The sequence below is a fragment of the Geotrypetes seraphini genome, chromosome 2, assembly GCF_902459505.1.
Source record: "Geotrypetes seraphini chromosome 2, aGeoSer1.1, whole genome shotgun sequence".
NCBI lineage: Eukaryota > Metazoa > Chordata > Amphibia > Gymnophiona > Dermophiidae > Geotrypetes > Geotrypetes seraphini.
The window spans coordinates 125,866,893-125,881,296 of NC_047085.1; the positions used below are offsets into that span (position 1 = coordinate 125,866,893).

Below are 14,404 nucleotides of genomic sequence, written 5' to 3' on the forward strand. Positions count from 1 at the left end.
AACTGCCTAATTGCACATTTATTTATTCATTTATTTCAGAATTTATATTCCACATATCCAACAATTCTATGCGGATTACAAAATAACATACATAATAAAATCACAAAAAACATAACAAAAGACAAAAACACAAAAATGCAGTAAAACATAAAACCTCAAAACACCAAATCCCAAAGCCACAATCTTTTCCCCAAAACATTGCCTATTTAGATTTATAAGTGCGCACAAACAATATTGTCTTTAATCCCTTCTTAAACTGCAGCACATTTGTAGCATGTCTCAAATCCAGCGGTAGCATATTCCAACAGGTTGGACCTTATATGGAAAGCATAGTTTTATGTGCCCCTGCCAACCTAACTGCACTCAAAAGAGGAACATCCAGGCACAACTTATCCATAGATCAAAGGTCCCGCTTTGGCTAATATAGATGCAAAAATGAGCACAGCCAGGGCACGGGGGTCTCCTGCCGCAGCCACTCAGCAGATTGCGGCAGGGTTTTTTTCCTCCCAATCAGCTGAGCCGGAGTGGATAGGCAGGGTTAAGCATCTGTCTGTTAGGGCAGATGCGATTCTCTGCCACTTCATAGGCGGCTGCTGAGACTGACGTCCTATACAGAATCTGCCCCTTAGTCCAGTGAGTTTCCAATTTTTTTGTAAGCTATTTTCCCCTATGATACAAAAAAAAATACCAAAATCCCCACACCTGGAAATTTGCTGAACTAAGTGTATAGCCCTCGATGGAGACTACTTGTTTGACATGCTTTTTTTTTAACCAAACTTTTCAAGCCATCCTTGTAAACTAACAAACTGAGCTGAGAACACAAATCTGTGTTTGAACGTTTCTAAATAGTTACCAACATTGTATGCAGACAATGTAGAAGTGGTTATATGAAAAGAAGGTACACATTTCTATGAGACTCCGATGCAGGTAAATTACATTTTTGGTTAGAGAACAGGCAGTGTCATCACTTGTACTTTCACTCCTTCAGGCATAGTTTAATGCGTTTACTCCTACTTCATAACAGGCCTAAATATCTGGGGCTAATTTTAGCCATGATTTCTGCAGCTTCTGTGGAGCAATTTTATAAAGTTACATAGGTATGTTTGAGTCTATAAAATAGTCAACCGCTAAGCCTTTCAGCCTGGCGACCTGTTAATAAAATGACTCTCCACATTGCACATATATTTTTAATTAAAGGATACTATAGAACGTGTCAGCCACAAACTGAACAGAGAGCAAATTTTAAAGCAATTTTTTTTCACAGATTATTTTTTAAAAAAAAACCAAAACCAACTTTTGCAGTCTTCATTAATAGCACAGTCCAAAAGCTGAAAACCATATAAATTTTTTTTTAAAGATAGTAGATGATCCAAGAGTTGAAAACTGTTTACTAATTAAAGCTAATTAGTCTATAAAAAGAACTAACTACAGCTAATGTTGTAAGAGCTGCAGGTGAAGCTGTTGCTGGCTTTCACGGTGGTAGTTCCATTATTCTCTTGCATCTGAGCAGTCTCTTTTTCCTTAGGTGAGGTCCGTCTCTTTTCTGAAGCTGGAGTTTCATATTACAAACAGGTTCTTTACTCCACCCCTCCACACACTTTGATGGAGTAAGTAGAGCTGGGCAGTACCTATAGGCTTTTGCAGGCTCTGCAGGTGGCACTAAGGCAGGGACTCGCTGCCGGCTGCCTGTGAGTCTGAGCCGTAAGTATCTTTCCGTCTGTGCTCTTTTGCGGTGGGCATTTCAGGCATGTTTCAGCACCAGTATGTCTCAGAGGAGCAGCTTGCGGGCTTTGCCAAATACCAGGTAAGCATATGAGAGATTAAGAGAAGATATAAGAATGTTATATTAGGTACAATTATTATATCCCGTGTGCATCATTTGACTGTTTTCCATTTTTCTTCCATGTTCCCCCCCTCCCCTCCAAATTTGCTTGCCTGGAAAGGAGAACAAAGATGCTAAACACTTCCTATTGCATTTTATTCTTAATTCTTTAGTTTGTGGGTTCCTTGGGATTATGGGGGGGGGGGGAGGCGCAGTGCTTTGGGCTCTCCAGACACTTCTTATTTTTCCATGTTCTCATTTCTCTTGCTATTGCTGTGGCAACATGGCAACTCCAGTTTTGCCCTGTTTAATTTCTTGTAAGGAGACAGGATCAGAAGAGTTGCCTTTCCTTTGTTATACTTCACCTCACTGCATGGCAAAGACAGTGTAATATTTTCTGTTGTTACTTTTTTTTTTTTTTTAAATGTATTCCCGAGGACATGTCTGTGTTTTGCCTATTTTTCCTTCTCTGAGTTTTTGTTTTGCATTTATGGGCACCCAGGGAATGAGGGAGGGCTCCTGGGGAGGAGAGGAAAGAATCAAGTACAACTAGTTTGAGTAAACGTGGTTACCTTGACAAACAGATCAGCTCTCAACCCTTCTGTGTAGGAAAACTTGTTGTTGGAGTATCAGGCAGGGAAGATGAACTCCTGGATGGGCCCGTAGATTGCTCAAGCCTACTCTTACTTTACATTTAGGAAATTCTTAAAAACTTACTTATTTGATAAACAAGAATGCTGATTTTTTAATATTTATGATGGTGTTTTTACTTTTTAATCATTTTTAACCTGTTTTTTTATTGATAGCAATGCATTGAAATTTTAGCTAATGTATTTTTGAAATTGTATGTTCTATTGAAATGTTTCAGTTTTTCTGTTGTGAACCGCCTAGAACTGCTGGTGGGGCGGTATACAAGAAAATAAATTATTATTATTATTATTGTTGTACTACTGTTGGAGCTGATAGGGTTGATTGATTTGAGAATCACAGCTTTTTCAGTTGTAGCTCAAGGTAAATGACATTCAGATACTGTAGGGATTTTCCTGTCCTTGGAGGATTCAAATCTAAATTTGTACCTGAGGCAATGGAATGCTCAAAGTCACGAGAAACCACAGTGGGATCTTGGGTTACTCCTGAAATTGATGACTAGGTAATAACTGCCTAATAAATTAGGGAAGGCAATGGCTGTATAGGGCACAACTGAAAAAATTTTGTGGGTGGAGAAGGAAGAACAAAGGTTTACCAGGGGTAGACTCTAGACATGCAGAATTTCCCCTAGGATGGGAGTTTCGCTTCCAAGTCCCTCCTCTCCTTTATACAATTCAAAGCATATCTTTTCATCACTTCATTAAGGGAAGGCAATTTAAACCTAGGAAAGATAAAATGAAAAATAAATGCATCCTAGTTAAATATGGTGCTAATTCTTGATTGATTCTTACACAGTTTCAAAAACTCTTATTTCCCCTTTTATAATACACAGTCTGTGGAAAGATACAAAAGTCTTACAGTAGGAAACCAACATTGATCCATATATCCCAGGTGCAGCCAGCATGTGGGCCATGGACCAAATACTGCCTACCTGACCTCAGGATGTGGTGGCCCACTTGAGAAGTTTTGCAAAAAGATTAATTAGCTACCATACATGAATTTGAAGTACTACTGATGTAGTAGCTGGATAAAGTTACATATTTGGAAGAAAAATCACATGACTCTGATCTCACAAGGCTTCCTTTGGATGGATCTTTGCCTTTAGGTGCTGTCCTAGTAGGTGTGGTTGGGTGCTGCGAAGGGTCTGGGTGGCCTCCAGAGGCATAGTGTGGGTCTGCACATCACTCTGTAGCCCTAGCAGCTGATATCATCACAGGAATGACTCGACCTATCCCTCATCCCACATTGAAACTTTTGCACTGGCTAGCTACCGATTGAGCAAATAACTCAATTCAAAGTGTTATCATTGGTACATCAGATTGTATACCAAACTGACCCATATTGGTTTCAGCTCCTTTGGGAGGAGCATTGCGTTCTGAGGAGGGCATGAAACTGGTTGACAATGTAAGATATGTGGCAACTCAACTTCAAATGTTTCTGTTGTTGGGATGTCAATATTGGAATAAGCTTACTGGTCAACTAAGATTATGTGCAGATCATTATAGCTTTAAGAGGATGTTGAAAACCAAACTTTTTGTAGATGCATACTTTTGATTTGTCTTTCCTGAAAATGTTTGGGTATTTTGGTAACATGTAACCTTATATGTTATTGAAGAATCTGTAGGTTGTATTTTCTTATGTGTCTTGATATTGTTTTTAAGAGTGATATGCATTGTTATTTGTTTTTGCCTTATGTATGTTTATATGGAAACCACTGCGACTCCAAGCAGTATACAAAGTTTTTAAAAAATAAATAATTAATAAATAAATAAATGTTTTCTGTTGCTTGCAGAACCTAACACAGCACCTCTCTATGCCTTCACCCCCTGCCACAGGAGCTGCAACTTGTGCTCCTGGTAATCAGTCAGTGAGATGGTGTGGTCCAGGCAGATGAGGTGGCGCCAGTGTTGCCAGGGTCCCCTGCTTTGGACAGGCTGGCCTCCCTCACTGACCTCATTCAGCTCACTATCCTGACCTCGAAACTCTTTGGGAGTTGGGCAAGGTGCTGCAGTTGTTGCTCATCTTCCCTCCCACCCCACGACAGCTGCTGCCTTCTCTGTTTCTGCTGTAGTCAAAGGTTGATCCTATCCATCTTGTGTGGCCTGCTCGAGGAGTGTGTACCTTTTGGCCCATGAATCCCCTATCACTCCTTCAGTCCAGAGCTGCCATCTGCGTAGAGAAAGGGAAACATCCTCTCGCCTATGTTTGGTCCTGGGCCTGCTCCCTCTCCCTTGGTCTGTACTTGCCTCTCCAGAAGCAGAACAGGGGCCTCCTCCCCGGATCCTAGAGTTCCCCCCCCCCCCAGAACTGGAGGGGGGTGGGCTGCTGCACCCCAAACTGATGCAGTTTTCTCTTGCAGTCCTGCCTGCTGCCCACTGCATTCCCCTGTGCTCTGGCCTTCTAACCACTGAGTTGATTCTTTCAGTGACTAGACATACATACCTGTGGGCATGCACAGACAAATGCCGGGTTTTGGAAAGTCATTCCGGGATATGTTTTGGTTTTTGTGGACGTCTGGTAACCCTACATGAGTACTATCTCTCTGCTCATACCAATCTGTTTATCACCTTGAAAAAACCCAAAAAGGGAAGAGAGCAAGATAATCAAAATAGAAGATCTTCCCACCCTAGTGCTAGAAAGGAGAAGAGAGGGGCAACAGACTGCAATCGATAACCAAATAATAAACTAACCTAAATTAATTAGTGAAAAGGGCAGGTCTTCAGTCAACACAACAGCCCCTAGGAGAGCTGCCACAATAATAACCCAAAAGGGTATCCACTGTGTAACATCCCTGGACCCTACCCTATTTTTTTGTGTATAACAGTGCCCAATAATTAGTGCACAACAAAAACATGCTACATAAAAGTCTATTGCCCTACTCCTTTAAAGAGCAGGGAATATAGCAACCAAAATCTGCATTAAAGCCTGGGCTGGAATGGCAAATTACACAGTACTTATCCGCTGGGTGCAGCAGAATCACTGCCACGCCAATATGCTCCTTGTGGTTTTTGAAGTGAGAGGGGCTTTGGAACTCGGTGGGCAGCTGTGAGCTACACAAGAAGTCCCCGTTGGCTCGCAGGCCTTGCAATAAAGAACACTATGCTATGGTATGTGCAGCTGATGTTTATAGTTTCCGAAAGATTATAAAGGAGATAAGTATAGAAGAATAATTTAAGATAATTATATTTTATTATGTAGGAACTGTAGAGAGGATATAGCTCTAAGCTCTTTGATAGACAAAAGTGGAAAGGGTAGTTTATTATGGGCCTCTTTTATCAAGCCGCGGTAGAGCATTTTAGTGTGGGCCGGCGAAGTAAATGCTCCAACGCTATTCAATTCCTATGAGCTTCAGAGCATTTACCTCACCAGCCCACGCTATAACACTCTACCGCGGCTTGATAAAAGGGGGGCCTATGAGTTTTGGGAAGGATTTTGTGGCCTAGTGGTTAGAGTTACAGCCTCAGCACCCTAAGGTAGTGGCTTCAAAACCTGTACTGCTCCTTGTGACCCTGGGCAAGTCACTCAATCCTCCACTGCCCCAGGTATGTTAGATAGATTGTAAGCCCACTGGGACAGATAAGGAAAATGCTTGAGTACCTGATTGTAAACTGCTTAGATAATAGGCGGTATATAAAAACCTTAAATAAATTCTAGCTGGTTTCTCTTCTTAGTTATAATGCCATCAAGCTGAATCACCTTTCACAGTCAGCACTGGAGGCTGCCGGTGCTAAAACCCGCGTTGTACGTTAGTAAAAGAGGGAATTTATGATTAAATTGTATGTACAGGTTACCTGCTCAATTTTTAGCACTTTCTATAAAATTCGGGGGATAGATCCTGTTGCTATGCAAAATGTAATATGTCTTCAAATGTTTTTTACTAAACCTCTTTTCATTTTCTCACATACAGGGTGTCCCAAAAGTCACTGCACACTTTTAATAAATTCTTAAAAATTACACAAGAAACTGAGTTTATTCATATTCTTAGCATCAACAAAACAGTCGTTGCAATTTTACTTGCTAGGCTTGCCATCACGTTCCAACGCCTCGATGACTAGTTTTATGCCTCCACATGAGCGCCTCCATTTTCGATAACTTTCAGCCACCTTCGGATGCAAGCCTCTCCGACGTTTTGCACCATCTCTTCCCTGACCTTGCTGCAGACCGTGTGTATTCTTTCCTCAAGTTGTGACAGGTTACGAGGCTTTTTCTTTTGCTGATGGCCTCAAGTCTCTGCGAATGATACCTGGAACGAAATAGGAAAAAACAGTGTGTAGTGACTTTTGGGACACCCTGTATATAGTAAGTAACTTAAGAGCCCTTTTACTAAGCTGTGTTAAGCAGCTAACATGGGGTTTTTGATGCACTAGATCAGGGCTGCCCAAGTCCGGTCCTCGAGATCTACTGGCAGGCCAGGTTTTCTGGATATCCACAATGAATATGCATGAGAGAGATTTGCTTGCACTGTGTTCTTGGTATGCAAATCTCTCTCATGCATGTTCATTGTGGATATCCAGAAAACCTGGCCTGCCAGTAGATCTCGAGGACCGGACTTGGGCAGCCCTGCGCTAGATTGTAGTGCAGATCTGTGCTACTGTCTACTATAGTAAAAAGGGAGCCTTTTTATTAAAGTGTCTCACCTTAACTGCTTAATGTGTCAGGGGGCAAGATCTGGGCATAATATGGATGAGCTGTCACAACGGCCAATAGCACCACAGAACGTATCACTACCTCAAGTCTGGAAACACATCTGGAGAATTATTTCAAGTGTGGTAGAGGTGCACCCCACCTCAAAAAATGGTAGGAAGATGGAACAGATAATCCGGATGAACAGTTCTTTATTGTATGAAATCTGAGTAAGTTGGTAGCGCTGAGAGGTTCTGCCATTTTAACTACACTGAAACATCATAACATAATTTAGTATGATTTTCTCCCTGTAGGACTACATTTCTAGGTTGCTACATTTTCACTGTTATAATGTGCTTGTTTCTTTCTTCATAGTATAGTGCTGTGGATACAAACCCTTTATCAGTATACATTATGCAGCACCTCTGGAACAGAGTTGTAAAGGTAAGAACACCACTATTTTCTCCTTTAACTACAGATGCTGTTTTCAAAAGGACCCTGATAGTCAATATTGGTTCATAGTCATTCGCGTGCGAGACACCAGTGCGCAGACAATTTGGTGCAAGACATTAGCGCGAAGCGGGAAAACTTACTTTTAAAGAGCTCTGAAGCGGGGTGTGAGTGGGGAACCCCCCACACTTTACTTCATACTGTTCGCGCTGTCGTTGGGGGGGTTGGAACCCTCCATTATAGAGAAAACTGAATTTTTTCCAATTTTTTAGGGAAAAGTTCAGTTTTCTCTATAATGTGGGGGGTTGCACCCCCCCCCACACACACACCCCCAACGGCAGCGCAAACAGTATGAAGTAAAGTGGGTTCCCCCCACACCCCCTATCAGAGCTCTTTAAAAGTAAGTTTTCCTGTGGCGCGGTGGTGTCTTGCGCTGATTGTCCCATCACCGTCAAGGTTCATAGTCATTCGCGCGCACGATTGTCCCATCACCGCCAATATTACAAGTGTATCGTCTAAACTAGACATAAACACATCTCTGAATAGAGCTTGATCTTATAAATATTATAAATATTTCAGAACTCAACTGAAAACTTATCTCTTTTCAAAATACTTGGTCAAATAATTTATTTTTGTCATTCTTAAATTGTTTTTAGTTTATAATCTTTTGCAAACCGCGTAGAACTCATGGTTACGCAGTTAAGAAGTATGATATTTGCTCCTGGCCTTGGGCTGCGAGGGGGAGGTGTTGGATCAGGGTTTGGGGACGGAGCATTGGCGCTTCCTCTATACCGCCCTGTTGGTGGCTAAACGGGGAGTGCTCCAGATGTGGATTGATAAGCTTGCCCCTGAGGTGCTGGGGTGGAAGCGGTCCCTTGCAGAAGTGGCTCGCTGGGAACTAGGGGGAGCTCGGGGGGGGGGCATCTCACTCTCACTGACTGTATCAGTCTCTCTGGGAGGCGGCCTTGCTGGAGGTCAGCTCCTTATGATAGCCTTCCTTTTGCTTTTGATCACTCAGATGGGGGGGGGGGTTCTGGTGGGGATGTATGAGTGTGTGGGGGGATGCATGTGTGTGGCTGGTTCTATGGATGGTTTGCTTGGGGAGTTATCCCTTTCCAACTGGAAATTATTGAACAGTCTGCTTCTTCTTTGTTCACTGATACTGGTTTGGTGTATTTGTTGCTCTGGGGGACTGGTTTTGAGGGGGAATATGTGGGCTTCGGCCCCCCTCTCCTTAGAGTGCATGAGTTATCCTTGTTAATTTGTATCCCTATGCTGCCAGTGCATTGTTTGCTTGTTCTGTCTGTTCACTATTTTTCCTCTCAATAAAAATTATTTCAAACAAAAAAAAGAAGTATGATGTTATGTTGGAGGAGAGTGGTTTACTGAATCTAGGGTTACCAGATTTGACATCTGGAAAAAGAGGACGCGTGGCCCCCACCCTTTCCTCCCCAGCCCCAGGCAAAGTGCTGGGTTTTGAAAAGCCATCTGGACGCCTGCACAGTCCTCTAAAAAGAGGACATGACTGGGTAAATCCTGATGTCTGGTAAACCCTAACTGAATCGGCATCAGACCTAGCTTGCAGAAATTATGAAGCTATTACTATAATTTATATAAATCACATAGGGGCTCTTTGACTAAAGCATAGTTTGCTAACGGAATTAGCATGGACTAAATACTGAGAAGACCATAGGTGTAAATTGGTCTGCTTAGCATTTAGGACTAGATGCAGTAAATGCTGGTCAATGCTATCCTAATAGGCACTCAAAGAGGAGCACCCATTACAGAACAACACTGAGTGTCGATTATAGCACCCAAATTTGAGTGCCAGGATGTACGCCTGCTAAAACCAGGTGTAATTCTCTGAACCAATTTGAACACACATAACATTGAGTACAAATTTTAGGAATGCCCCTGACTTGCCCATGCACCTCCCTTTAAGGTACACATTGTTATACAATAGCACACCGTAGATGTGTATGCAGGTTCAAATTGGTGCTAATTAGCACCAATTATAGGCTCAATAGCCAGTTTAGTTGGGGGGTACATCTTGGCGCCCAAATATCAGTGCCCAATTGTGGGCACCATGTATAGCATACAGGGATTAGTGTGTGCTAATGCCATTCTATTACATTTATTCCGGATACTGTATGTATGACTGATCAATCCATTCCCACGAACCGGACAAGTGAGAAAACGTACAGCTTTGAGCACCTCCCATATGGAGGCAGAGCCCAATGCACCCTCCAGGTTTTTTTTTTTTTTCTTGAGATCAAGATTGGAGCAGGGACTCAGCCTAGAACCTTGCCACAGGAACAAGGCAGAACTGGAACTTAGAGCAGAAATGGAACTTGGAACAGTCAGGGCTTGTAAAATGCAAGACCTGGAATCAAGCAAGATGGAGACAGACACAGCTGGAATGGAGTCAGGAGCTAGAACTAGCCAAAATGAGACAGGGCTGGAACTATAAAGCAATTAAAGATGGAGTTTGGCAGGACTTAACAGGAACTGGAAACAGACACAGCTGAAGCAGAGTAAGCACTAGAACCATATGGAACAGAGCATGGCTGGCACTAAAGCTAGGCAGACTTAGAGATAAGTAAAGTATTTAGCAGGTAGGAATAGAACAGAATTAAGCTTTGGGCTAGGCCAGGGGTACGCAATTCTGGTCCTCGAGAGCCAGAACCAGATCAGGTTTTCAGGAAATCCATAATGAATATGTATGAAATGGATTTGCATGCACTGCCACCTTGAGATGCAAATCTATCTCATGCATATTTATTGTGCATATCCTGAAAATCTGACCTGGCTCCGGCTCTCGAGGACCGGAATTGCCTACCCCAGGTCTAGGCAATGATAGGAACAGAGCTCCAGGAAAGGACAATAAGAAAAGAAGAGTGAGGGAACAAGAGAATTACTGAGACCACTGGGTTTATTCTTCACAATAAGGATAACAGAATATGACATTAACTGTCACATATACTGGATTTTAGCATACATTTTATGGGCAGGAGCTAAAATAATTCAGTTTCAAGGAATGTCCTAAATCTTCAAAGCAATAATAAGTTGTAATACAGCAGATGCCAGTCCAGTCCAGGTGACTCTTTTCTGCTCCACAGGATTATAAACTTGGACCAATATTAGTACATTTAATATCTCAGATCAATGTAAGTAGATTAAATAACTCAGACATTCAGGCTTGGTTTACAGATCATGGAATAAACAGGTTTAACAAGTCAAACATTCTGAATTAGATATATTCAAGGCCTGGATCATGAATACTCATCTAGATTTAGAAGGTTCATGCCACTCACAAAGGTTGCAGGGAAGTTTTCTCACAGATCTTATAGATGATATCTTGCTTTAAGGCAGTATCCTTCAATACAAGGTCCTGGGACCAATGGCAACTTCTGGAGACCTCTGAGATGGTTCTTATTATTATTCTTGCTATTATTATTTCTGCTACACAACAAAATAAAAAAGGAAGACCCAATGTTCCACAGTAAAAACAATCCAAAGATAAAAACAAAAGACTGTGGATATTCTGAAAGATGATTTATTATTCGCTCTTCACAATAAAAATACAAATAAAAATCTGAATTTGTAATACACATATGATTGACCTGCTGGATCCTACACGATCCGTGTTTCGGCGAGACTGCCTTCCTCAGGGATCCAGATGATGTAGAATATACAGATAAAAATATGAGCTAAAAACAATGTACGTGTCTGAGCAGAAAAATGAAGATGGCGCCAAACAAATAAAACACTATTTTCTGTTATTAATTTCTATTCAAATTTCAGCATTCATCCAAAATTATATTGAACATACCATGCCTCCAGGGATTCCCACCTTTTCTGAAAGCCAATCACTTGAATCCTATGAATAGCTGTTAGTTGACTAAGATAAGCCTGCCATATACCCTGAATGATCTGAGGCATAGATGGAATATTAGTAGATGACTATACTCTTGCTATCTCCCGTTTAATAACCCCTGTACATATATACTACCTTAAATACATTCTTATCCATTCCCAGAGGTTTATATTGCAACAAAAATAATTTAACATTATATGGTATTACCTTCTTCAACATATCAGAGAGTAAAAGAGCACACTTATTCCAAAAATCTTGTATTAAGGGACAATTCCACCACATATGGATATATATACCACTCAAACCATATCCTCTCCAACATACTCCAGTCCTAGTAGTACAATAGCAAGCTAATCTGGTTGGATATAGGTACCATCGATACAATACTTTGCTCAACCAAATTAGCTGAAATTGATATTCGCTATGTTGTCCTATGATTTATTTCCAATTCCTTTAAGGAGATAGTAATCCCTAAATCTCTTTCCTAGGGCTCCCTTGCAACATTACATAATTCCTAGTAATAATTTTTTTCTGATTCGTATTCTCTATCAGCATTTCTTCCCACTGCATTTGTGGTCATTGTAACCAATCTTTAATAGGGGATTAAAACAATAAATGCCGAACTTGTAAATAAATATAAAAATCAGTAGTGGAAAGAAAATTGTGAGGACAGCAGTGAATAAGACTTCAACACTCCAGCCTCATATAGATTCCCCAGTGTGGTTATGCCCATAGGCGTCAGAACAAGGGAGGCCACAGGGGCCATGGCCTCCCCAAAACTGGTGCCCGCCTGCCCTCCCGACTCCCAGGATTTATCTTAAAATGATAGAGCAGCCGCCGCCACACAGTTTCAAGGAGCAGGCCTGCCCCCGGAAGTAGAATGAAGACTTCCAGAGGCAGACCTTCTTCTTGATGCTGCGCGGTGGATGCTCAATCATTTAAAATTGAAGCTGCTGCACGATTTCGCCGGGGCTAGGGTGGAGCGCCTTGCCCCCCCCAAACAAGACATCATTTTGCTGCCCCTGGTTATGCCTTTATTGATCCATCCATTAAAAATTGTATGTTCCCATGCTGGCACATGATATCAAGAGTGCAACAAGTGACAATCTCTTCTTCCCCAATAAAATAGATCTTACTCGGGGTATCAATGTACAAAAAGATAGAAAATCAGGAAATACTTCTCTCAATTGGTGTCCATAACAAATTGGTCCATTCATTTTGAGAAAAGTAACTTCTATAAATTCGTACCCAGACTTTAGGTTGTGAATTATACCACTCTCCAATAGATTTCAATTGGGCTGCCATATAATATTTATATAAATCTGGTACCCCCAACCCTCCTTTAGATCTAGGACTTGATAACAAAGCCTGTGAGATCCTAGGTGGACGCCTTTGCCACATATATTCATACTTTTTTTTTTTAATGACCTAATAGCCAACCTGGGAATTTTAAGAAACATTGTCTGACAGTAATACAAAAACCTAGGTAATAACATCATCTTACATATTGCCACCCTTCCCAGCCATGAATGACCCAGCCATCTATCCAAATCATTTGATAAATCTTGAAATATTTTCCCATAGTTTTAGATGGTATAATCATGAAAGATCAGATGTGATTTTTATCCCTAAGTATTGTATATGAGATACTGCCCACACAAAAGGAAGAAAGTTCTGCAATTGAATTACCACTGATTTATCCAAATTAAGATTCAGCCACTCTGATTTTGAAGCATTCATTTTAAATCCTGATAATAAACCATATTCTTTTAATACCTGTAATATGCAGGGAAGTGATCCAACTGGATCCCTAATTGTCAGCAAAATATCATCTGCAAACAATGTTATTTTATATTTTTCCCCTTCAATATTAATCCCTCTAATACCTGAATGATGCCTAATTGTTGCAGCCTGGGGTTCCATTACTAATGCAAATAATATTCCCATGCTTCCCCACAATAAACCACCTTGAGAAGTATCCCATGAGTAGTGGCCCAATTCCAAATGTTGATTGCCTCCATACAGAGAGGATAAGATCCTGTGCCTCCTTGTTAATTCAAATATTTATTTATTTTATTTTAGTTATTTAGATACCGCCTATTAATTGTCTAAGTGGTTTTACATTCAGGTACTCATTCATTTGTCCCTATCTGTCCCGGTGGGCTCACAATCAATCTAATGTACCTGGGGCAATGGAGGATTGAATGACTTGCCCAGGGTCACAAGGAGCAGCATGGGGTTGGAGCCCACAACCTCAGGGTGCTGAGGTTGTAGCTCTAACCACTAGGCCACTTCTTCCTCCTTTCTTCATCCATATGGATGAGGACTACCTGTTGAAAAAGTTGGTCCTGAAATGTTTTGAGAACATTCTCTATTGCTTGTAGCTCCAGAAAATTGATATGGAGGGTCTGTTTGTAGGGAGACCACACTCCATGAGTGGGGAGACTGTCCAGATGAGCTCCCCATCCTAGCATCAAAGCATCTGCAGTTAGAAGTTTATGGTGGTGAGGGAGCTCGAAGGGGAGACCCTGGATGAGATTGTGTGCCACCGTCCACTAATGGAGAGGTCCGAGTTAGATGGATCTAGGTAGACAGATTCCCCATGGCTTGGGACCACTGGGTTGATAGGGTTCTTTGCAGGATTATGAGATGAAAACACAAGAACAGGGTTACGTGCACTGTTGACACCAAATGACTGAGGAGGCTTAACATCTGGCATATGGAAGTGCATTGAAGGGTAGAGATGGACTGACACAGGTGAATGTGATTGTTGATCCTCTGTTTTGGTAGAAAAGCTCATCTCTGAGTAATGTCCAAGAGAGTTTTGAACTCTAACATCTGAGATGGATGTAGATGTGACTTTTGGTAGCTGAAGACAAACCTGAGAATACGCACATTGTTGAGTTCATGGCATGCTGAGTCACTTGAGATAATGAAGACTTGATCAAAGGACCTGGTTCTATTGTGTATAGTGGAGAATGGAA

The 14,404-nt window shown here is 41.5% G+C and overlaps 1 protein-coding gene across 1 annotated transcript in view; it reads left to right on the top strand.

Annotated features, from left to right (window-relative positions):
- The first annotated feature begins 1,747 nt into the window (after window positions 1–1,747).
- LOC117355540 (ethanolaminephosphotransferase 1-like) overlaps window positions 1,748–14,404 on the top strand; it is a 134,912-nt gene continuing 122,255 nt past the window's right edge. The window contains exons 1-2 of the mRNA XM_033934247.1: window positions 1,748–1,804; window positions 7,469–7,537. Of these exons, the coding sequence (XP_033790138.1) occupies window positions 1,748–1,804; window positions 7,469–7,537 (126 nt within the window). The remainder of the gene's footprint in view (window positions 1,805–7,468; window positions 7,538–14,404) is intronic.